The sequence below is a fragment of the Perissodus microlepis genome, chromosome 20 (assembly GCF_051167445.1).
Source record: "Perissodus microlepis isolate ML-2025 ecotype Zambia chromosome 20, ASM5116744v1, whole genome shotgun sequence".
In the NCBI taxonomy this organism is placed as follows: domain Eukaryota; kingdom Metazoa; phylum Chordata; class Actinopteri; order Cichliformes; family Cichlidae; genus Perissodus; species Perissodus microlepis.
In genome coordinates, this window is record NC_140480.1 from 22953903 (window position 1) to 22979548 (window position 25646).

Here is a 25646-nt window from a genome sequence, read left to right on the forward strand (position 1 = left end):
TACCACCTGATCTCGTCTCTGCCTCCTCGGTTTGACCTCCCACGGACACACTTCCCCTCCGAGTCCCATGGTCTGGCTCGGATCATAAGCCAAATTGCTCTACCCCTGCCTTGTTGTGTCTCTCCATTTCCCTGCACACTAGTAACTTAGTGATGGCCAAATTAAGCTTTCTGAAGCATTGAAGCTTGTATTGAAAAACGGTTCATTACTCGAAGCTTTTCAACACAGTCCTCTCTGGTGACATCTGGTGGCCAAAAATATGAGGAGCAGCTTGAATCCACAAAATAAAACCAACTGCTTCATTATGACTGCTCACTCTACAGGGTGGAATTCTGTCTGATATTGGGCCCCCGTTGTGTTGCTTTGAACGTGTATTCTTTGGTGGTTAAAAAAATGTGGTTTATTTGTTTAATAAATAATTTTGACCAGTAAACTCCTTGTTTAAACATGCACCATGGTTTGGTCTTTCTTTGCTTGTGACTTCTTGATGTTGGTAAATACAATAATTGAAAAATACCACATTACATATAACATACATATAATAATGTACAACACATTATGGAGTAGGCTTCTGCTGTGAGGTCCCGCCTCCATGCACTTATGCAATTAACCGCTAGGCGGGTATATTTATAAATAATATTATATTAGGGAAATTTTCCAAGACATATTTTTGACCTGGGGGTAGAATTGATTGTGAACTGGAAAGGGGAAATGCTTATGAACTTGCAAATTAAAAACATGATGCATTTAAAGTAGCCCTTTTTCATTTTTATTTAAGAAGAGAATTTGTTCTAGTGTGCGATGGCCGAACCTGTTCCTTTTCGTGGAGATAATTTCTCCTGCCTTAAAGAAAATCCCTTCACATGGCACAGAGGAGGCTGGAGTGCAGAGAAACTGGTAGAGATGCAGTTATACAGTCTACCTGGGCCCCACAAACTATCAGATAAAGAGAATAAATAAATTCAATTGCTGCACATTTGGCAGACTAACATATTCAGATTAATTAAACAATAAAATATATATTTTTACAACATTACATGTAAAGAGTCAAGTGGAAGTTTTTCTAAAGTTATTTAATGATATTCATATTATGGAAGCAGATTTTTGACATTTTACCTTTTTCCCGTTTTCAGATAAAATAAACACGCACAAAACAAAAGCAAACAGCCAGAACACAAAGCTGGAAAACCCACCCGATTGACAAAAATCAACTCAAAATTCTCCCACACAACAGAACCTCCTCTATTCCTCGCTGGCTCCAAATCTCTCAGTGGAATGATCGGTGGTTCGCTATCTGTCACCATCAAAACACTCCACAAATCCCGCGAATTATTCATTTCCTTATAAACCATTGACTCAGAGACCGAAGCAGTTAGGTTCTAAATGAAGCTTCGGACGTCACTGATCACGTGACTCTGGCCAAACGAATCAAGCTTCGACACAGTGCTTCTGAAGTAGTGTGTTGATTTTTTTTGACACACGCACCGGAGCTTCAGCTTCAAGCGGGCCATCACTACTAGTAACCTTTTCTCCTTTCCGTTGCAGCCTTCTACGGTCCTGATCACGGCTTCCCTGTCCTGTGATCCCAGTTTTCTTCAGTTCTGCAATTAGCCTCTCACCTCCCTTGGTTATTCTGGGTCACCTTTTGTTGAATAATAAAACTTGTACTTGCTCGTACTGAAGTGTATTGAGTTTATTTTTGGGCCCCACTTGTGTGCGTGAAAATTAGGTTCATGACACTGGGTCTTCTTCCAGACCCTGGCAAAGTGGTAACACAGACAAATAACTTGTACTTGCATACGATTGTTTTAACTCAGCGGTCCCCAACCTTTTTTGCGCCACGGACCGGTTTATGCCCGACAATATTTTCATGGACCGGCCTTTAAGGTGTCGCGGATAAATACAACAAAATAAAACTAGTACCGGTACCGAAAAAAAGAAAATTTATTCATAACACACGAGAAAAGACCCAGGAAAACCGAGTTAATGATAAAAACAATAACAAAATAACGCTGAAAACCGATAAAACCCTGAAAACTATACATTTCACACCTGAGCCTCAACTCTCGCGGCCCGGTACCAAACGACTCACGGACCGGTACCGGTCCGAGGCCCGGGGGTTGGGGACCACTGTTTTAACTGATTATCTTGGATTCTGTGGTCATCTAAAATTGCTCCAATAGACTTTCCCAACTTCTGTAAATTTGCTGTTCTCCTTCTTAGATCTTCACTGATTTTCTTGGACTTTCCCATAGTTCTGAAGTTTGGTAAATCCATGTTGTCAAACAAATCCTTTTTTTATGCTGCAAAGAGAAGCTACCGGTTGCAGTTAATCATGATCAGTAACAAGAAGTTAATAGCCCTTGGTCTTGTCAATTTGAAAGATATCTTAGAACATTCAGCATGACTTAGTAAACGCTTTAAGTGAGTGTATGTATATATTTGAGCCTGTGTTTCTACTTTTTATCAAAGCAAATGGATTAGAGAAATTACAATCAATTCAAGGTTGTGACTTAATTCTTGCTTTTTTAAATAATTAAAGCTGTATGTTGTATAATCATTTTAACCTGGAAAAAGAGTATTTAAAAAAGTGTTTTAAGCCCCTAATTACCATGAAATTCAATCCCATGATTCATATATGTAAACTTCTGACCAAAGCTATGTCTATAGGTGTACATCTGCAAAGGTGATTGTTAATGTTACCAAGTGAGAGCATATACTTGGCTGTATATGCTCTGTCTACCAAAGTTACCTGATTTAGGGTAAGTAGCAATAAGAATATCATCTGTAGATTATCCCAGTTGTCGGTAAACTGATGGACCATGCAGACTCCGTGGAAGTCAAACATTTCTGGTCGAGGTAGGACCTCCATCTATTTCATTTAATAGCTTTTTTTCTAAATAGCTTCCCGAGTTTTCTTTCTGTATTCTCATGTATCATCTGTCCTATTTCTGACTGCTTTATCACCTGATCATCTCTGCTACTCCTTCCGTGATTCTACTCCACAAATCAGTAACCTTCACTATTTCTAGCCACACCACACTTTGTGCACTTGCTTTTCAGGGTTCTGGTTTTTCCTGTTCATCTCTGGATTCTGCCTCAACAAGTTTTCTTTTGTTTGTTTCTCTTCCTTGTTTTATATAAATGTTTAGATCAGGTATGATGCCATACAATTCTGCAAGCTTCATGTAGTTCAACTCATTGTTTATGCGTATTTCTCAGAGTAACCTACTATTAGTTCTTGATTTTTTGGAATTCTATGTACATATTTAAGTCATTGAGTTTAGATTATCCTACCTCCACTGTGTCGTTGTTGTGTTGTTACTCCATATGCTATGTGAGTTTCTCTGTGTTTCTGGCTTCCATCTCTGCTAGTTTTCTAGTATTTAAGTTCTTAGTTTCTAGTTTAGGTCTATTCTTTGTGAGTTTATTTTTTGAGTGTCAGCAATAAAGCTGCCTCGCCTCTTTATCCTTCTGTGTCTGTGAGTCCTGCATTTGGGTCCTCATCCTGCCTGCCACAGCACTAAACACGACAGAATACCTGGTGAAAATAACAGTTAATATTTCATCATTAGATTTAATCCAATTAATCACTGAATGTTGATTTTTAATGCAGAACATATGATTTTTTTTTTTAAACAACCAAAAAGAAAAACACGTTTCCCTGTAGAAGTTTTGCACTGTGCATTTTCTCATTTAAGGAGACACCTTGTGGTTCATCACACAAACTGTCATTTTGTTTTAATTTTTATACTGATTCTGACATTTTCCTTCCCCAAAAGGAAGGAACACCATTGGTCTATTTCTCTTTAAAAGTCCTGTTGACATTAAAAAGTTTCAGCATCACTCTTGTTGTGATTATGCAGATAAATGGTTATTAGAAATGCATTATTCTTCAAATCAAAAAATGGATTTCATAAAAATGATTGAACTCTCAATCAAACTTTATTGCAAAAATATTTTAAATTACAAATAAAAAAAATTTATAAGTCTTGTGGAAACTGCAATTTCAACGGATTCAATAAACTAAGTCGAAAGTTAGTTTTCTTTCTCAAATTTAAAATGAAGTTTCTACTAAATATTCTTCAGTGATAAAACAACTGTGTCCAGTTGAATTGAATCAATGTTTGAGGCTAAAGAAAGAGTTATTAGATGTTGAAATACTCCCTAAAGCTGAGGGAAAGTAAAGGTCCTTCCAATAGATATGTAAAACTGACCCCTTTCATGAGTATTAGTGCCCTAACGAATTTTTACATAATTCCCTGAACACCTAGACTTTTGTTTGTTGTTTGCTTTTTTAATTTCTCCTATTTGAGTTTAGTTGGATCTTGTAAGAATAAAACTATGAATCGCCTTTAAACAGAAAGTGGTTTTAAAAAGGTGTGCTGATATGAGGATAATGGGTTAACTTTACAGCATACCACAAAGTTGCCATTATTTAACAAAGTTTAAAACATGTTATTGAGCAGAATGAAGGTGCAGAAAAGCCAAAAGTATAATATCCATATATGATAACACACGGTGTCAGACAAATCATACCTGACCATCATTTTTTAAAGAATGGAAGCTATCATATATAAGTTGGTACTGTTTCTGGAAATTGTTCTGTTGGATTTATCATTTCTGCAGGACAGCTCAGGGTTGTGAACTCTGCCACAGGTCTCTATCACCTACCTGAAATTTAGTTTGTTTAAATTTCATATCAAATTTGGCTTATTTCTTAACTATTTAATCACATATCAGTGCAGAGTTCCATCACACCCAGCTGGGGCTCTAAATTTCATAACGAAACTTTAGATCAGGATTCTTCATTTTCTGCTTGTAGTCTTCATCAAACTGTTCATTCTGGGCCACAGTGAAGTGGTTCTTCCAGTCACCAACTTTTCCTGAAGAAACAGAGAAAATAATTCAGGTTATTTGATCAACCTATTGATAAATGCAGTACTTAGTTTTCAGAACAAACACAGATCGGAACAAAACAACTTTTAGGTTTAGACATTTATACCTTTTCTCATGAAAGGAGATATAGTCTGGTTCATTGAATCGAAGGTGGAGTAGTTGGTCATTTTATTTTGTTTCATATTGTCAAAAGTCACACTGGCTTTGACTCTTTCCTTCTCTTCAGGTGATGGAGACAAACTAAGGAAGGAACACAGTCGGTCTATTTCTCGTCCACAGTCCTGTGTGAAGTGTTATTTTATATTTCATGTATATGTTCTTCAAAGAAAATGATACAAAGGCAAAGAATTTGAAGTTAAAATAACAACTGCATAATGTTTCTTTTGGTAAACATAGAAAGCGAGTCCCGCAGACTAGAACACCAGACGAAGGCTAAGTATTTCCTAAAAGCTATTTAATCTTTCAGCAAGGGCAACGTGTTTATTAACAAAATCAAGACACTTTTTAATGTAATGAGCTTTGTTGTAAATGGCATACTTTAGCACAGCTCATGATACCTCAATCAAATCTTCATAGAACATGTAGTGAAAATTTGAATAAGTCTGCTTCTTCTCCCACCAGCCGTTCACATGGTCATACCACGATCCAAAAACCACTACAAACACACAACAAAACACAACAGAGTGTTTACATGGGAAATAAAATGAAAACATGGTCTCTTTTTTCTACAGTAAAACTAAACTGAACTCACTCTTCCCCTCCATGAAGTTCTGCAGGAAGGTGCTCCATTTCCCCGGTTCTGGCATTGCACTATTCATGCGTTCAAAATGGAAGTTGGACACTGCATTGTCCTTTGCATTGCGGGCCACGTAGACTACCTGCAGAACCAACAACAAGTTCTAACCTGTTTCATAAATTCCATGTCTCTATGGTTATAGGTATATATGCATTTTACCCTGCAGCGCTGCTCCCAGAAGGACTTCGGTACAAACTGGACTGGTAGATGAGTTTTAATGAGACGAGGAGTGGTGGGAAGTTTGTCTGCCAAGTCTGTACCTGCAAGGTAAGAATGATTGGTTTGCCACTAATAATGTCACGGTTATGGGTCATTTTGATCCAGCATTTTGAGTTTCTTATGTTTTGGTTTATTTTTTGCATTATGGATTATTTTCTGATGCTCTTGTGCTTTATTGATTATTATTAGAATTCTATGTTTCTGTTTATTCGTGTTTAGGGATTAGTTCTTAGGGTTTGTGTCTCATGTTTAGTGTAGGTTCAGTTCTGTGTCTGGTCTGCGTCTCTGTGTAGTGGTTTCTTGTTTCCTGTTTTATTGTGAAGGTCTGTGTCTCATGTGAGTGTATTCAGTTTTGCAATTACTTCCTGCTGTGTTCCCCACCTGTGTGTAATCTCCCTATGTTCTTCTGTGTGTATTTAAGTTGTGTCTTCTTATGTTGTCGTGGCTGGTCCATCTGTTAACCTCCCGCATTTCAACTGTGAATCTACCGTGCTTCATCCATGTGTTCTCCCTGCTGTCTACCGTCATATGCCTCTGCTCATCCTCCTTCATATTTGTGTTTAGTAGTTTAGTTTTCCCAGTTCAGGTTATCTTTAGTTCTGTTGCCGTTTTCAACTTGTGTTTTGTCTTACAATAAACCTCCTTCGCACCTCCACGAGTGCCTGCAATTGGATCCTCCTTTATTTTTCTCCACACGGCTCATTCCACTCGCCGTGACAGATAAGTTGGACTTTGCTAGATGCCAGAGGTCAACATGGCTAAAAGTCCAACATTTTAGGGCAAATTTGAGATGTTTTACATTTACAGTGTTTGCACACTGACAAATAACCAAATCTAATTATCAAGCAAAATGAAAAGTTGCACTTGAGTAAGAATTATATCACTCTGTTGAGACAACAGCAAATGAGGAACACACTGAGTGAGGTTGTATTTTAGCAGCTGCCGTTTCAATGTGTGACACACAAAAATTTATGCAATCAAAACTGATGTGAGACCTAATGGCAAAGGGGGTTTGCATATCTCCAGGAAGGGTACTCTGTCATGAAGAGGGATGGAAGTCTGACGGTCTGGACCCATGTGCGCAAAATACAGAAGATCTAGGATGTAGGAGACCCATGTGGTTCCTGAGGTTGAAGCAGATAAAACCATGCTCTTCAGTGGGAAATATAGCAATCCATGAAATGATTTATTTTTTAAAAAGAAAAAAATATATAGTAATTAGCTCTACACAAGCCTTCTGTCCTTAAGCTTTATTTATATAGTGTCTTTCAGCACAACATTCAGCTCAAAGGGTTTAACTTGATGAGATAATAACAATTTTTAAACCCAATAAAACACACACAGAGATAAAGAGAATCTAAAATAACTTCCAAGGCTTTGATTTGAGTTTGAATCGGTTTACTTTCACATGTCTTCATTTTCTGATGTTTACCCAGGCTGGCACAATTCTGTCTACTAAGGTTAAATTAACCTTACCTGCTTTAGTGTAAGTAGCAATAAGAATATCATCTGGTCTTGCTTTGAAGTTCTGTATGTTGTCCCAGTTTTCTGTAAACTGATTGATCATGCCAACTCCATGGAAGTCAAACAGTTCTGGTCGAGGTCGCGCCTCCATCTCTTGACTTTTTGACTTTTTTTTTTTTTTTTTTATTAAAATACCTGCCTGAGTTTTTATTCCACACTTTAAAGTGTCTTTCTCACATTTAATGTAATTTTTAGTCTGCTTTACTGTTTTATTCTCTGCTCCTCATCCATTTCATAAATTGGTAACCTTCAGTGCCGTAATTATACCCTCAGTGCACTTTGCTTTTTAAGGTTGTGTTTTAAAAAAAATGTTTTAGATCACGCATTAACCCGCTTCCTCTTTCCGTCTTTATTTTTACAATATCTTACAGATTTGATATTAATAGGATTAAAAAGTTTCTTATCTAACTAGATGTCAATCATTTAGCATAAACTTGGTTAAAAAGGAACTCATATCAACAGTAACACATCAACAGCCCGTATGGTAATGATTAATGATTAGTCAAAGCCCTGACTGCTTCTGAGAAAAAAGCACAGGCACAGTGCCAGCAGTAAAAACTTGCACAACAGCAGAGGTGAAATATCAATATGAAGGCTATTATGTTTCATTTCCAGCTTTTGTCCCACCCGCTTTCAATCAAAAACACAAACACAATGACACTAAATCTTCTGTTAAATCACAGTTTGGTTTGCCCTCTTTCTCTCCTTCTGTAGGTGCCACCCTTTGCACCTGACCCCACTCAGTAGTTAGGCACTGAAGTAGTAAAGCTTGGTAGGGAATAGCCACCATGGAAATGAGTCTTTTATCACAACAACTGCGCTGCGTGTTTATTGCCTCACTCCTCGTTGACACTGAGGAAATTTGCACCAGCCAACATGTATGACAATTTCCCAGCCGTTCTAAAAGCTGCTCAAATTAGCCTTGCTTGGATTGGAGCAGAGGGCAGTGATGGTAGTGAGGGAGGAAGGCAATATTTGATTAATGTTATGGAAAAATTCTAGTTTATCCTCACATTTTCTTTATGTGTTTAGAATCTCACTGTAGGATTTGGTATAACCTTTGTTATGCTTAGATAAAGTGTGCATGCCAGTATGACCTTGTAAAAACTGCTTAGCTCGGTGTAACAATGTTTCAATGTGTTATTCACTAACTGTTTTGCTCAGAAGGATGAAACTCAGGGCCAGTGCCAGGAGCTTCCTGGTAAAAGATAGTGTCCAGCCACAGCCCGTGGGACAGAAACCTGTTGTAACTAAAAGATACACAGAGTTGTGTGTGTGTGTGTGTGTGTGACTGTGAACTGTAATGTTTGATGTGTGTGTTTGGCAGTAATAAATAGCTTGACCAATAGTTTGACCATAGTTTTTTCCATGTTGCAGACTTTATTTGCAAAATTCCATGACATTAATGAGCAATAACTTAAATTACTAGGATGCAGCTTAATATCCAGCTTATTATCATACTCTGTGCAATATTGTCTCTTACTTGTACTCTGTAGGAAGAGTCACATTTTGTTACCATTATGTTATCACCTTACTTTTAATATACATTTTTTTGTAGTTGTAATATAGTACTTTGACCTGCTCAACTGTCTACTCTCCAATGCCTACAATGGCTAAACTACAAGATCCAAGCACCAGGATTCACAAGTGCCTCAGGATCTCTTTCTTGGACAAAGATGAAAGGCATTAGTGTTGTATTTAAAGTGTACTTGTTTCATTTTGTTTTTTCATGCTTTCCAATATATTATTATGATCTTTATTTCTAGCACACTTTATGTTGCATTTTTACATTTCTTAAGCATTATGGAACAGTGTGTGTTGCTTTAATGTACAACTTTTAAGAGATGGAGGTTCAGACTGCATGAACATTCATAATCTGTCATGGTCTCCAAGTTTCTTGCACTAGCCCACCTTCCGCCCCCCTCTTTCTCTCTCTTTCCTAGCAGTGTTTGTATGTTTGTGGGAGTTATTTTTATCTTCCCATCAGTAGTGGCTCTTCCTGATTCCCCACCTTCCTGCCGGCCGGTCAGTGAGTCACTGATCACATTCACCTGCGGCTCGTTAGATAATCAGGCTGTCTACTTAAGGCTGGAGCCACTATGACACTCGGTCATAGTTTGCTGTTCATGTTTGGCTTGGAATAACTTTCTATGCAGACCTGTCTGTTCTCTGAACCCTTTGAGCATAAAATGACATTGTGTTTGCAATTTATTTCTGTTTCTTGATCCATATTTGCATACTTTAATCTTCTCGATCCTCAATCCAGTGCTCCAAGCAGAGACGCTTCTTTAAAAACAATTTGTAATTTTTATTTTTTTGACAATATAGCAACCGTAGGCTGACAGTAGCCCTGCATACTTGTGACACATTCTCCAAAAATAATGACTGAAAGACAATTTGAAATCTTTATTCTTTTTCATCTTTATTAATGACCTGCTTTGTGGCATATTGCAATTTGCGTATCATCTGGCTCAGCCTGAAATGTTACACTTACACGTTTCATAATACAAAAAAATAAAATTTTACAGTTAATTTCACAAAAAAATGTTACTCAAAACCTACCTGGTTCTGTGTGGAAAAAATTCATTTTTCACAGCATTGTAAACCTTTCTGTCTTTCGAGAACAAAATTTGCAATCTTGAGCTCAAGTGCAGAAATAAATTGACAATACAGCCCCTCACTGTGCTTTTGGCTTCCATGCATTGATCTTCAGGTTTTACAATAAAAGCACAATGTGTACACGTAAAATTAAGGTATTTGGAGTGTTTATTATTCCACTGTATAATTCTGTTACATGTATGCCACAGTTTATTTAGATGAGATCTTTGTAATACACACTCCACAGCAGTAGCTGCATACTATATCCAGTCTGTATGCCTGGCTCTGTTCAAATTTCAGTGCGGAACTGAAGTGTGGGATCTTTCATCTTCTTCTTGTAGTCTTCATCAAAAACTTCATTCTGAGCGACGGTGAAGTGGTTCTTCCAGTCGCCAACCTTCCCTGCAGAAAAAAATAATAATTCAGGTATTTTTCCTAATGTTACCAAATGCATCACATTACTGTTCACTGTACCTTTTCTCATGAAGGGAGAAATCTTGAAATCCATAACCGGGGCTGTAGAATAGTTGGCCATCTCATTCTTTTTCATGTTATCAAACTGGACTCCACCTGAGATCATTTTCTTCTCCTCGGCTGAACGAGACAAACCGAGGAAGCTGCAGAGTTTATCTATTTCCCGTTCAGTGTCCTGGAAACACATCATGGAATTAATCGCAGCATTAAAACCGCCTGGATGAGAGCATGAGAACATGCAGAAGTGCCAACGAAGAAATCAGATTACCTCAATCATATCTTCATAGAACATGTAATGAATATTTGAGTAAGTCTGTTTCTTCTTCCACCAGCCATTCACATGGTCATACCAGGAGCCAAACACCACTAAGATCAAAGAACAACACTTAAGCAATGAGAGGAAAAGATCTACACCTCACACGAAGGATAACTGTATTATTCATGCATACTTTGTCCTTCCAAAAATCTGTGGAAGTAGTTATTCCATTCTCCAGCCTCTGGCTCAACCCCATTCATGCGATCAAAGTGGAAATAAGACACCATGTTGTCCTTTGCATTGCGGGCTACATAAACAATCTGCAGAAGATGGAAAAAAGAAATCTTAAACCTTTACCAGAAGTAGACACTTTGGAGCTTCTTATTAGGCTTAAAGGTTCAAGTTACACCTGACGTGTTGCCTTAGATTGCACTGTTATCAGTACTATTTTCAGCTTCTTGAAAAACAGCACACAGGTTACTGTACCCTGCAGTTTTGCTCCCAGAAGGACTTTGGCACAAACTGGACAGGAAAATGAGTCTTAATGAGTCGAGGGGTGGTGGGCAGCTTGTCTGCCAGGTCTTTCCCTGCATGGAGGGGTGAACATGGAGTAAGGAAAACTTTGATATGGGAAACAGGTAACATGATAATATAACCATAGCAATATGACTGATTGGTAACCTGAACCCAAAGATGGGATGGCAATCTCCAGAAAGGGTACTCTTTCATAGATGGGGATGGTTTTTTGCCTCTCTGGACAAGTCTGACCAAAATACAGCAGGTCAAGGATCTGGGAGGCCCATGTAGTTCCTAGAAAGAGAGAGAGAGGCAAATAACTTGATCCCAACACTGACCTCTATACACACACATTTTGATGAGCCATAATTTTTGTACACATTTGTTGGACTGACCTGCTTTGGGATAGGTTGCAATAAGTATATCATCTGGTCTGGCCTGAAAGTTCTGAACATTCTCCCAGTTGTCTGTAAAATAGTGAGTCATTGAGACTCCATGGAAATCAAAGAGCTCTGGTCTGGAAGACAAAATTGCCTTTTGGGGAAAAGAGAAAAGAAAAAACAAACAGAGTGTGTGAACAACAACTGCAGGGATTTGACTGCAGAGAAGAAAAAGAGAAACTAGTGTTGGCAGTTGTGGGTAGTGAAGTCAGATTTGTTTCTACTTCTGAGTGACACAACAAATGATTAACAGCACAAAAGCACACAGTGTGCTCAGAGATCAAGTCTTTGGCTGAACTTAACAAAAACACTGGTGCCAAGTGACAAAGAGAAGGTCTTAAACCTTAAAACATTACAAAAACAAATAAAATATAGGTTGCTTCTACGTGCATTTAAAACCGCTTTCTTTTTTAATAGCTCAGCCTCACATGCTTAACAAGAAACAAACTCCACAACAGGAAAGCAACCTGTAGCTAAAAACATCAAACTGTTTTGTTTAGAGATACCATACATACCTTCTCAGCACTAAGTGATATGTTCATTGCTGGCTTTTGGTGTTGTAAGAAAAATTCTCCTCCTTTTCTGGTTGCATAACATACCATTGTTAGCTGCGCTCACTTCCACATGTAATCTGAAAGCCCCACCCCTCTGGTTTCAGATTTCCTGTTTTAGATCTTACCCTGGGTCAACACACCTGAATCAAATGAATAGTTTATTACCAGGCCTCTGGAGAACTTAAAGACATGTTGAGGAGGTAACAGCCATTTAAGTCAGCTGTGATGGATCAAGGACACATCTAAAACGTGCAGGACACCTGCCCTCGAGGCTTGGGTTTGGACACCACTGACTTAAAGGATTTGACGTGTTTCAAATGAATTCCATGTTCTAATTGTTGTGAAATTTTAAGTAGGCAATATTTTTAAAAAGCACATCATATGCTCTAGACCAGGGGTGTCGAACTCCAGGCCTCGAGGGCCGGTGTCCTGCAGATTTTAGATCTCCCCCTGGGTCAACACACCTGAATCACATGATGAGTTCATTACCAGGCCTCTGGAGAACTTCAAGACATGTTGAGGAGGTCATTTAGCCATTTGAATCAGCTGTGTTGGATCAAGGACACATCTAAAACCTGCAGGACACCGGCCCTCGAGGCCTGGAGTTTGACACCTGTGCTCTAGACTGTAGTGATGGTGAGATGAAGCCTCGTGATGAACTGAAGCTTTCCACCCAATTGGTCGACTCATGGTTCGAAGCATTGTGATGATTCATTTGCTCTACTGCACCATCAAGTGGATAATTCAAGTGAAGCGGGCTCTGTGATTATAATGATGTGTAAACCTCTAAAATGAATAAATAAATTGTTTTCGTGGTTATTTATCCCGAATATTGTCTCAGTGTGTGTGATACAAAAGAGAAAGTGGAAACTATCAGGACAGAGTTTTGGTATGATTGTGTAACTGTTAGCCTCAGACAGTCAGTCAATAGTATAATTCAGATCATTGACAAAAGTTACCCTGCTGCTTTTTCCATTTTGGTTACCAGACTGTTCAGTATGTTAAACTAAAGATGAACAAAATACTGACTCCCTAGTGCTAAGTTAGGTCAGACAAATGGTAAAAAGTAGTAGTAATTATTTTAGTTTTGTGTTGAGGATTATATCTTGACACCTTGTTACACTGACATAAAAGTAACATACAGTGTAAGAAATCACATTGCAAGGCTGTTTTGCTGTTATTTACTGTTTTAGTATTCACATTTTCTGTTTACTGTAGTTCAATGAAGAGCACTGACTATAAGAAATTACTGTCTACAGGAATCATGCTACTTAAAGCAAAACTCGGAGGTGTGCAGAAATTTGTTAGAGTATCTGAGCCAAGTCTTAAGGAGTTTTTGATTGCCGGTAAGAAACCAACATTGTATTAAAAAGGTGTACAAGGGGCTTTAAGTTCTTTTTGTTATTTAGTCTCTTCAGACTGCATTTTTATGATTAATTGAAAATGATCTGTGTTTTGGAAGAATCTTAGTTATGAATGTATATTTAGTGGGGAAAAAACTGCGTAATATGAGTGTCACTCCTTTTAATCTACCACTTATCAAGCATGTTAGTGGCGCTTAATAATTTAGCCTTTCTTTATCTGACTCATTTTTGAAAAAGTATCTTGAAATGATCTTCATTTTAAGCTACAAAACATTAAATGTCATGTCTTTTTGTTTGCACAAACTTGTGTGCTTGTTTCCAGCATTTGCAAAGTTTGGTGCGCCAGCCGTAACAGAAGGAGTGAAAGTTTTTGATAGTTCAGGGACTGAGTTGGATGAGGATGTATTTGAGGATATAGTAACAGATCCCTCAACCGGGGTACTAACCATCAAATATGAAACAGGTTTGTTTGAGTGATTTGTGTTTCATTGGATGTCATTTTTTTTTAGTGTCATTATTACAGTGTTTAATCAAAGAGTGTATAAAATGAGTCTATGGAGGGCCCATGTAAACTGATTTGTTTTGCTCCTATTTTTGAGGTCTGGAAACATCTGTTGCAGAAGTGTCTCCTGAGCGGTTCCAGTTATCATCGCCACATTCATCAGATTCACAGGATACGGTCATCCTTTCAGACAGCCCTTTGAGGAAACGGCAGAAGCTGGATGCAGAAGCTAAGCAAGTAAGAGTTAACAGATTTCCATATTCTTCTAATACTGTCTTTTTTGTTTGTAGTTTAAGTGTTCTGAACTGTAGTGGTTATATCACCATGTAGAATGTTTTTATTGTGTTTTCCAGTTGGTGGAATCCATTCTCACCAGCAAACCTGGTGGAGAACGTATAATAAATGAGTACAATCGGACCAAGTCCCTGGTGGATGAAACCAGAAGAAAAATGGTCACCATACTGGTAGCTGACATGACAGAAAAAAATGGGTAATTTATTTCTGGCCCTGTGATTTTTACTATCATTTTCAAATTATTTTAAATCTCTATTAATTCCAGGGAAGCTGACTAGTTCTTTTCCTTTTGATCTTGCAGTACATCACCACCACGGCAGGTAAAAGAAATGTATGCTGAGTGAGGATGAGTGCAAGGAAGCAATCGCTCTGATGAAACATTCAGCTGATGAAGACACAGTCAAGAAGAAGATGAAGTTGACATTTGTTTATCGACACAACATGGTCCTTGACCCCCTGCTGTCAAGCAACATACTGTCTGTTTTTCCACGTTTCAAAGATATCAAAGGCTTGGTGAATATTTTTCATTACGTTGACAATGTAAACACATTTTATTTTTTGCAGATAGCAGATATAATTCTCTATTCTCTATCCCTGTTACAGATCGAACAGGATTTTGTACTGATGTTTAGTGAGGATGTATCAGGCAGGTTGCTGGAGAGGTGGCCAACAACATTCAAAAGAAAGATTATCCAACAAGGCAGAAAGCTTCCTTCTACCACTGACCTGGAAGAACTCTTGCTGGCAGCTGACTCTCCTGAGGATGCCACTGAAGTTAATGCTGACATTGGTGAGCTGTTATTTCTTTAATTAGAACATTCACAGGATATATAATGTTTGTCACAGAACAGCTGTCCTTTTGTATTTTGGGTCTACTCAAACATTTTGTCAATGCAGATGCATTGAAATTTGTTATTGATGATGATGATTCAACTTTATTAAAAACAAATATTTTTTTCAATTCAATTCAATTCAATTTTATTTATATAGCGCCAAATCACAACAAAAGTCGCCTCAAGGCGCTTCATAGATACAGAGAAAAACCCAACAATCATATGACCCCCTATGAGCAAGCACTTTGGCGACAGTGGGAAGGAAAATTAGAAATATCCTGTCTCAGAGTGACGCTGAAAAACTAGTTCATGCATTTATTACTTCCAGGCTGGACTACTGTAATTCATTATTATCAGGATGTCCAAAAAACTCACTGAAAAGCCTTCAGCTAATCCAAAATGCTGCAGCAAGAGTACTGACAGGGACTAGAAGGAGAGAGCATATTTCTCCTGTTTTGGCTTCCCTTCATTGGCTTCCTGTTAAGTCCAGAATTGAATTCAAAATCCTGCTCCTCACATACAAGGTCTTAAATAATCAGGCCCCATCTCATCTTAATGACCTTGTAGTACCATATCACCCTATTAGAGCACTTCGCTCTCGCTCTGCAGGCCTACTTGTTGTTCCTAGAGTATTTAAAAGTAGAATGGGAGGCAGAGCCTTCAGTTTTCAGGCCCCTCTTCTGTGGAACCAGCTTCCAGTTTGGATTCGGGAGACAGAAACTATCTCTACTTTTAAGATTAGGCTTAAAACTTTCCTTTTTGCTAAAGCATATAGTTAGGGCTGGACCAGGTGACCCTGAATCCTCCCTTAGTTATGCTGCAATAGACGGCTGGGACAGTGACCTCTCAGCGATTCTATTGCTATTACATCTGATTCCACCATCTGGTCAGGGTCGGAAGAGACCAGGAAAGGTGTCAGCTTCTCAAGCAGAACGGCATCTTGTGGTCTTCAAGAAGGTTTGTTTCTTTTCTATTTTTATGGTATGAATTACCAGTTTAAGAAACACTTGATTCTTATTGCCTGTCTGTATTTGTCTTTTCAGACTGGAACAAATATCCAAGAGCACCTTGATGCCATCACTACCAGCACTCAACCCTACCTCCTGGCTGTTGGGGTGAAAAAGAATGACATCCACCAGTTCTTCATTATTCTTGACAAGAATGCCATACCATGCAAGTCTACCTCTTCACTTGGTGCTTTTGATGAACTGTTTAAAGCACATTTTGTGTTTGGCACATCTTACAACACCATGCTTCACAACATGTACACGTTCATCCAAACCACTGTGTACAATATAGATGTTGGCAAAGTCAAAGAAAGTCCCAGAGTTGCTGAAATAAGGACAAGGTTGCTTCGTTAGGGCTTGAAGGTTAATTCTCCATAATGAAGTGTTTTGTCTGTCAGGCTGAGTTTACTGGTTCAAACATGCTTGTTAGGCATTTACGGTTAGTCCATGGTTACTTACCTGGAAGAAATCTTCGCCTTAAATGTGCCCAGCGTGACTGTGGCTGTGTGTTTGGCACTTTTTCAGGTTTTAGAAAACATTTAAATACCAAACACCTTAACTATTTCGACCAACAGGCTGACACTGATGTTAATTTACAGCCTGATGTGGCAGTTAAAGAAGTTAGCACTACAGGGGAGGTGGTGTCAACTAATGTAGAAGAAACGCCCACAACATCTGAAATGTTGAAAAGTTCAAATAAGAGCACTTTGGATATGTGTGCCTCTACTGTTGCACAGCTCAGGGCAGCTGGATTAAGCCAATCTTCTGTGAATAGTTTTGTCTCCTCAATGGAGGAAGTGTTTTTTGAGATTCATACTCAGGCTAAAGATGCAGCTTTACAGAGCTTACCTTCACAGGACACTACAAGTAAAAAGAAATTAGAGCAGTCATTCAAAATCTTTGAAAACCCATTCACACTGTTAAATTCAGAAGCTAAACGAAATAGGCACTTTAAACAAAAATGGGCAACTGTTGAACCTGTTGAAATGGTGCTTGGCACAAGATTTGACAGTAGAAGAAACAAGATCACAGGGACTTTTGATCAAGTCATTGTAACTGATAGGTTTGCATATGTTCCTATTTTGGAAACACTGAAAACTATCTTTCAAAACCACCATGTTGTCGACATGTTCAAGTCAAGGAATATGTCCAGAGGTGTGTATGCAGACTTAATCGATGCTGCCTATGTTAAAAGATGTCCCCTATTTTCTGCAGAAAAAGATGCCTTACAAATTCAACTGTTTTATGATGACTTTGAAACTGCAAATCCCCTGGGCTCTAAAAAGGGTGTACATAAATTAGGTGCAATATACTTTACACTAAGGAATTTTCCTCCAATCTTTAATTCGTTGTTGGTCAATATTCATTTGTGTGCTCTTTTTCATGCACAAGACTCAAAGCGTTATGGCTTTAATTCAATCCTTGAGCCACTTGTCAATGATCTGAAAGTTCTTGAGACAGAGGGACTGAAACTTCCCATGTTTAAACACTTGGTTCATGGCACTGTAATCCAGGTCACTGGGGACAATCTTGGCTTGCATAGTCTGTTTGGGTTCGTGGAGTCATTTGCAGCTCGATATTGTTGTCGTTTTTGTCTGCTTGAGAAGGATTGTTTTCAAAGTGTGTTCTGTGAAGATGATTCTGGTGTTGCACTAAGAACTCTTGATATGCATAAGCAGCACTGTGAAAGTGTACAAAGAGATCCTACGCTACCTCATGTATGTGGTGTGAAACGCACTTGTCTCTTGAATTCACTTAAATATTTCAACACAGCCAACAATTTTTCTGTAGATATCATGCATGACATTTTGGAGGGAGTTGCTCAGTTAGAGGTGAAACTTGTGCTGCAGTACATTCAGGAGAACTTCCTAAGTGCTGAACAACTTGCTGGTAGAATACATGCCTTTGACTATGGCTTCAATCAGCAGCGAAATTGCCCACCAAGGGTAAAGTTGTTTGATGGCAGTAATGATTTAGGACTAAATGCAATTCAATCTTGGTGCTTATTGCGTAATGTACCTTTGATGTTTGGCGATTTAGTACAGGTGGGTGATAGCTACTGGCATCTTCTACTTCTGCTTCTACAACTTGTCAATATTGTGTTTTCACCAGTGCTGTCAGAAGGTATGACCATCTACCTCAAACATTTAATTATTGATCATCATCATCAGCTCTTTAAGCAGTTATTTCCTACACTCAGTCTCCTACCAAAGCATCACTTCATGATACATTACCCTCGCAGTATACGAAATATTGGCCCAATTCTGCACATGTGGTGCATGCGTTACGAAGCCAAACATAACTTCTTTAAGAAGCAATTAAAAAGCTTTAAAAACATTACAATGACATTGGCCAAGAAACACCAAAGTTGTATGGCCATGTATTGGGAGTCTTTTAGCCTTGAAAGATTAGCTTTAGGACCAGGAAAGATGGTGACACTTGGAGAGCTGAAAGAAGGTCCAGAAATTGCCTTAAAATTTGGAGCTGCGTTGTCTACCAGTGTTTTTTCAGCTAAGTGGATAAAACATCATGGTACAGAGTACCGCCCTGACTTTATCATCTGTACAGAGGTAGTGTCTGAGATTCCAGTGTTTTATAAGATCAAAAGTATTGTTGTGAAAGATGACATTGTATTGCTCTGTGGAAAACTGATGGAAACCCTGTGTTTTGATGACCATTATCATGCATTTAAGGTCAGAATGCACCCCAATATGGTGCTGAAGGTGTTGAACATAAAAGAGCTGTGTTACTTCAAACCATTTGATCTTCAAATGAAGTATGGCACTTCTGATTCCTCCCTGTATGTGGTTCCATATTGTCATTTTATGCCGAACTAAATTCATTGTTTTAAAGTGTTTTATGACTGTTTTTGTGTGTGTAGTGTTTTATGTACACTACATGAGATGTTGTAATATTTTGAGCCTGACATCAAAATAAAGCCGTTAAACGTATTATCTAGTTGTGGTTTTTGCTTACTTGTTTTATATTTTAAAGCATTATTAGAAACCAGGTTTTCATGCTGCAAAACACTAAATTGAGTGTAAAGGTAACACTACAGGAAGAGTTTTAGTAACACTACTTGGTGTAAAATTAATTTAAAATTTTACTCTATGAGAGCTAATTTTTCACAAGAGATTAGTGTATGAATAACACAGTATAGAGTAACATCAACTCTCATCAGAGTTATTTGAACCCCCAGTGTTAATTTCAAATAACTCAATTCAGTGTTAAAAATCAGTGGAATTTTACTCAAATAGAGTTAATTTATCACTATGATAGAGTAAATAATATGACACTACTAGTAGTGTTGGGTTCATTTAACACTCTGCGGTGTTACTCAGTGTTAAATTTTTACTCTATTTAGAGTTAATTTTACTCTAAAATTTTAACACTATAGAAAGAGTTGATTTAACACCAATTCCGAATGGGACCAAATAGACTCGGGACCAGTGTTAAATTTAACTCTTTAAGTGTTATTTTAACACTCCGAATTTTACTGTGTAGAGACACACCTTAGCGTTTTGCAATTTTGCATAATGTTAAAAAGTTTAAATTTGTTTAGTAGCCAACTGAACGGCAGAAATTAGGTTTTCTTTTCGGAAGTATTTAAAAGGGAAAAAACAGCGACTGACAGCGCTGTAAACAACGGTAGTCGTATGCGTAACAAACAAGCGAATAATGCAGAAAACAGATTTTTAGACGGGAAACTGTTCTTGAAGTATACTGTGTGTGTGTGTGTGTGTGTGTGTGTGTGTGTGTGTGTGAGAGACAGAGAGAGTGTGTGTGAGAGAGAGAAAGCTGTGCATGAAGTGTGATTTTATCCTGGTGAAAGCAAAACAGCAAAAGTCAGAGGAAATTCATGACGATGTTTATGTGAAGCGTAATTTGGATCTCCTTTTGCTGCTGGTTCAGTCAATATTATTTGAAGAGAAATAAAACCTGCAGCTTCAGAATCAGCGCAAAAAATGCGTAAACACGAAGCACGGACCCGCCAACGGATCAGAATCAGCGAGCTGTCGGCTTTCAGCCCCGACCGTGTCCGTGCAGTCTGGTGAGAAAGCCGACATCTCACTGATTCTGATGAGTCAGCGGGTCCGCGCTTTGTGTTTACGTCTTTGTGCAGAATCGGTGTACCTGCTCTCATTTACTGTTTTAGCTGTTTGGTGGTTGTTGAAATGTAGTAATATTTATATTAAAAATCGATTCAGGATTTTAATGAATCGATATCACGTTATCCAAGCTAGAATCGATTTTAATCGATGATCAAAACCCGCTCCTAGTAACTGTGTAATCATGCTTATGTACATCTGGATAATGACACAAACTAGTGTTTGGTGCTTCACTTTTTAATAAACTAAAATCAGACAGTTGCCAATTGACCAAACAGAAATCAGATTATAGGATCTGTAGTGTTGTTTATTTATATTATGGTGCTTATCATTTGTGATATGTATTACTGTGTGCATACTTTATTAGGAGAGATGAAATAAAAAAAAAAAACTCTTCCTTGTTGGTTCCATCAAATGCTCAAGTAACAATGTAACACGTACGTAATCCAATTCCACAACACAATGTGATGGGAAATCAGCTGTGTTTTGCTGCCCATTTTATTTCGAATCTGGCGCGAACCGGTGAACCGGTCCCTGACTCAGTCACGTGGTACGGACTGCCCGCGAGGCCTCGAACGTCACTGCATACGTAATCAAAGCAACGCCCCCGAGATTACCCGACACACGATTCGACGCTTCGACACACAGGACACTTCACTACTAGACTGGATAGAGATAAGTGTGCATTTATTTATTTATCTTTTTTTGTGAGTTTTTTGTAATGAGTTGGAAGAAGTTTGACCACTGACCAAAGAGTTTTAAACACACAAGGGTCATGGAAAGAGAATAAATGTATGAGAATCCCCATTTAAAAATGAAAACTCATTAAGAAAAGGTTCGTTTGACTTTAAAATGACAGCTTTAAATTTGAGCTGTCCTTTATTTGTCAAAAAAAAAGTGTCAAAATAAAGGATGCCTTTGAGGGCGTAGTGGCCCAGAAACAAGCAAGACAGCATAAAAGTTAGAAATTTAAGAGCAAAGACAAATTTAAAGGTTAGCATCTCAGTGGATTTAGCATTGGTCCCTAGCCTACATCTCATTTCTCTGTTCTTCTTGTTCTAGCCTCACTGCAAGCATTACAAGCTTGCAATTTATCTGCTTCATTTCTCATTGAATATCACGCAAACCACCTGACCACGAAACTGCTTGTTAGTCAGTTGTCTGAATAATTTTGAGCTTCTGAAAATGAAGGTTGTGTATAGAAATGGAGGTAATTCTTACACAGTTTAGTTTGGGCAAGATTTCTTGAATTGAAGCTAAAAGCCTGAACTTCGAGCGCATATTTATGGTTTGATTTAATATCTGCTGCAGTGATGTACAGAAGCAAAACTACAAAACTAACTGTAGCTTGTTCGTCTGGAAACTTCAGAAAATTAATTACATTTTCTCAAATTTAAGAAAGTGCCTCAAGCTGTTGTTTTTGTTTTTTTCCTAATGGCCAGTAGGAACTTACTCATCTAGTCACGGAAAGAAGTCCTTAAAGTGCATGGAAAAATAATTTCACTGCTCACATGATTCCACAGACGACTTACTAGCCATGGATGGTATGCTAACATGTTCGATAGAGACTATGTCTGTAACATATAACCAGTACTGTCCAAAACTGAGGAAAAAAAATTCTATTGTTAATCTAATGGTGCAGCCTGTCCACAAAGACTACAAATTAGTTTGTTTAGCTTGAGGTGTACCCTGACGTAGAAATTCTTAGGCTTCCCCTACATCCTAAATCCCAGTATAACCCCTGTTCCCCATGCTTTTGTTTCTGCTGAGTCAGACTTTGGTACTTGGTGTACGTTGCCTTGTTTTGACAGAACTATGTTTTCTGACCAAAATACAGCAGATCAGTAACGTAGATAACCGTTGTGTTTCCTATAAATATAGTGTACTAAAATTAATGTGTTGGTTCCAGGCATTGAAACATGTATCTTTTCAAAATGTACAATGCAAAGCAAATTTTGTCACTGATTCACATAGTAGTAGGACAGGCCTAAACAAATGGAACAAACTGAGTGATGCAACGAAAGGGGATCAAAAGGGGAGGGGAGAAGCAAGGGGCCTAGAAAATAGAAACAGCAGACTGGGGGTAATGTTCAAGATGGAAATGGTCAGCAGCAGTACTAAGGTAGGTTGTGGCATTTAAACAATGTTCAGTGTACCAAGAAAATGTGCCCACACATTTTTTTTTTTTTTTTTTCCCCATCCTCCAATTTTGGCGAGCACGTACAAATTATATCCTCAGTTTCCTGTTCTTAGGTGATATTAGTGGCGTCCACTGTGGTCTTCAACTGCTTTAGCCAATCTGCTTTGAAATACTGTGTGTTCAGAGATGCTCTTCTGCTTACCTTGGCTATAACAAGTGGTTATTTTAGTGCTTTCCTGTTAGGTTCAATCAGTCTAATCATTCTTCTCTGAGCTCCCAACACATCAACATGTCATTTACACCCAGGTAAGTGCTGCTCATTGGCTATTTTTCTTTTTTGTCTCTATAGATATTTTGCTGGAAAATCCTTGTAGTCCCACTGAAATACTTAGACCAGCTTAGCAACCATGCCATTCTGATTTTCTTTTTAAACACAGAGTTGCTGCCATGTGATTGGCTGATTGGATCTGTGTGTTAACGAGCAGTTGAACAGATGTACCCTAATGAGTGAAGCGAGTGTGTAATAAGTATAAATCATGCATTCATGTACAACTAAGAAGACTACGGGCATTAATGAAACAATAATGAAACTGAAGACAACAGTGATGCAACATCAAAGTATGCCAACTACAATCAAAACCAGAAAAATGAAGATTCAATTTTGGTCAGATTAAGATCTTGTTTTGTTAAACAGTACTATTCAGCAGTATCTGTTTGATCTTTTTAAAAAGTCAAGACAGTATGGGCTGTTTTGGGCACATACATGTCTTAAATATTCACTGTCAGAGATGACATTCCTGTTAACTGATGATTCATAAGTTTGTGATTTGTAAGTTTATTTATTTCAATAAACAGATCAGCACTTCTGGCTTATTTCATACTTCAATTTTTTTCAGACTATATCCAGTCTGTATGCCTGGCTCTGTTCAAATTTCAGTGCGGAACTGAAGTGTGGGATCTTTCATCTTCTTCCTGTAGTCTTCATCAAAAACTTCATTCTGAGCGACGGTGAAGTGGTTCTTCCAGTCGCCAACCTTCCCTGCAGAAAAAAATAATAATTCAGGTATTTTTCCTAATGTTACCAAATGCATCACATTACTGTTCACTGTACCTTTTCTCATGAAGGGAGAAATCTTGAAATCCATAACCGGGGCTGTAGAATAGTTGGCCATCTCATTCTTTTTCATGTTATCAAACTGGACTCCACCTGAGATCATTTTCTTCTCCTCGGCTGAACGAGACAAACCGAGGAAGCTGCAGAGTTTATCTATTTCCCGTTCAGTGTCCTGGAAACACATCATGGAATTAATCGCAGCATTAAAACCGCCTGGATGAGAGCATGAGAACATGCAGAAGTGCCAACGAAGAAATCAGATTACCTCAATCATATCTTCATAGAACATGTAATGTATATTTGAGTAAGTCTGTTTCTTCTTCCACCAGCCATTCACATGGTCATACCAGGAGCCAAACACCACTAAGATCAAAGAACAACACTTAAGCAATGAGAGGAAAAGATCTACACCTCACACGAAGGATAACTGTATTATTCATGCATACTTTGTCCTTCCAAAAATCTGTGGAAGTAGTTATTCCATTCTCCAGCCTCTGGCTCAACCACATTCATGCGATCAAAGTGGAAATAAGACACCATGTTGTCCTTTGCATTGCGGGCTACATAAACAATCTGCAGAAGATGGAAAAAAGAAATCTTAAACCTTTACCAGAAGTAGACACTTTGGAGCTTCTTATTAGGCTTAAAGGTTCAAGTTACGCCTGACGTGTTGCCTTAGATTGCACTGTTATCAGTACTATTATCAGCTTCTTGAAAAACAGCACACAGGTTACTGTACCCTGCAGTTTTGCTCCCAGAAGGACTTTGGCACAAACTGGACAGGAAAATGAGTCTTAATGAGTCGAGGGGTGGTGGGCAGCTTGTCTGCCAGGTCTTTCCCTGCATGGAGGGGTGAACATGGAGTAAGGAAAACTTTGATATGGGAAACAGGTAACATGATAATATAACCATAGCAATATGACTGATTGGTAACCTGAATCCAAAGATGGGATGGCAATCTCCAGAAAGGGTACTCTTTCATAGATGGGGATGGTTTTTTGCCTCTCTGGACAAGTCTGACCAAAATACAGCAGGTCAAGGATCTGGGAGGCCCATGTAGTTCCTAGAAAGAGAGAGAGGGGCAAATAACTTGATCCCAACACTGACCTCTATACACACATTTTGATGAGCCATAATTTTTGTACACGTTTGTTGGACTGACCTGCTTTGGGATATGTTGCAATAAGTATATCATCTGGTCTGGCCTGAAAGTTCTGAACATTCTCCCAGTTGTCTGTAAAATAGTGAGTCATTGAGACTCCATGGAAATCAAAGAGCTCTGGTCTGGAAGACAAAATTGCCTTTTGGGGAAAAGAGAAAAGAAAAAACAAACAGAGTGTGTGAACAGCAACTGCAGGGATTTGACTGCAGAGAAGAAAAAGAGAAACTAGTGTTGGCAGTTGTGGGTAGTGAAGTCAGATTTGTTTCTACTTCTGAGTGACACAACAAATGATTAACAGCACAAAAGCACACAGTGTGCTCAGAGATCAAGTCTTTGGCTGAACTTAACAAAAACACTGGTGCCAAGTGACAAAGAGAAGGTCTTAAACCTTAAAACATTACAAAAACAAATAAAATATAGGTTGCTTCTACGTGCATTTAAAACCGCTTTCTTTTTAAATAGCTCAGCCTCACATGCTTAACAAGAAACAAACTCCACAGCAGGAAAGCAACCTGTAGCTAAAAACATCAAACTGTTTTGTTTAGAGATACCATACATACCTTCTCAGCACTAAGTGATATGTTCATTGCTGGCTTTTGGTGTTGTAAGAAAAATTCTCCTCCTTTTCTGGTTGCATAACATACCATTGTTAGCTGCGCTCACTTCCACATGTAATCTGAAAGCCCCGCCCCTCTGGTTTCAGATTTCCTGACCCTTTTGTGGCCACATTCACTTAAGGATTTGAAGTGTTTCAAATGAATTCTGTGTTCTATTTGGTGTGAAATTTTAAGTAGGCAATATTTTTAAAAAGCACATCATGTGCTGTAGACTGGATAGAGATAAGT

The 25646-nt window shown here is 38.3% G+C and overlaps 3 protein-coding genes and 1 pseudogene across 3 annotated transcripts; 1 reads left to right on the plus strand and 3 right to left on the minus strand.

Moving 5' to 3' along the window:
- Positions 1-4773: 4773 nt before the first annotated feature.
- On the minus strand, positions 4774-7529 carry LOC146364537 (cytosolic sulfotransferase 3-like). Its single transcript, XM_084915943.1, has 7 exons — positions 7391-7529; positions 6910-7038; positions 5855-5955; positions 5651-5777; positions 5457-5554; positions 5006-5180; positions 4774-4886 (listed from the first exon to the last, which is right to left on the minus strand). The coding sequence occupies exons 1-7, from the start codon at positions 7527-7529 to the stop codon at positions 4774-4776; spliced, it is 882 nt and encodes a 293-aa protein (XP_084772069.1).
- Positions 7530-9843: 2314 nt separating this feature from the next.
- On the minus strand, positions 9844-12371 carry LOC146364538 (cytosolic sulfotransferase 3-like). Its single transcript, XM_084915932.1, has 8 exons — positions 12238-12371; positions 11678-11816; positions 11448-11576; positions 11253-11353; positions 10960-11086; positions 10779-10876; positions 10511-10685; positions 9844-10438 (listed from the first exon to the last, which is right to left on the minus strand). The coding sequence occupies exons 1-8, from the start codon at positions 12322-12324 to the stop codon at positions 10326-10328; spliced, it is 969 nt and encodes a 322-aa protein (XP_084772058.1). The 5' UTR covers positions 12325-12371; the 3' UTR covers positions 9844-10325.
- Positions 12372-13540: 1169 nt separating this feature from the next.
- Positions 13541-17397, plus strand: LOC146364539 (uncharacterized; annotated as a pseudogene).
- A 4402-nt stretch (positions 17398-21799) lies between these two features.
- On the minus strand, positions 21800-25500 carry LOC146364540 (cytosolic sulfotransferase 3-like). The gene is made up of 8 exons (XM_084915933.1): positions 25362-25500; positions 24802-24940; positions 24574-24702; positions 24379-24479; positions 24086-24212; positions 23905-24002; positions 23637-23811; positions 21800-23564 (listed from the first exon to the last, which is right to left on the minus strand). Exons 1-8 carry the CDS (start codon positions 25446-25448, stop codon positions 23452-23454), a joined length of 969 nt encoding a protein of 322 aa, XP_084772059.1. The 5' UTR covers positions 25449-25500; the 3' UTR covers positions 21800-23451.
- Between the last annotated feature and the right edge of the window lie 146 nt (positions 25501-25646).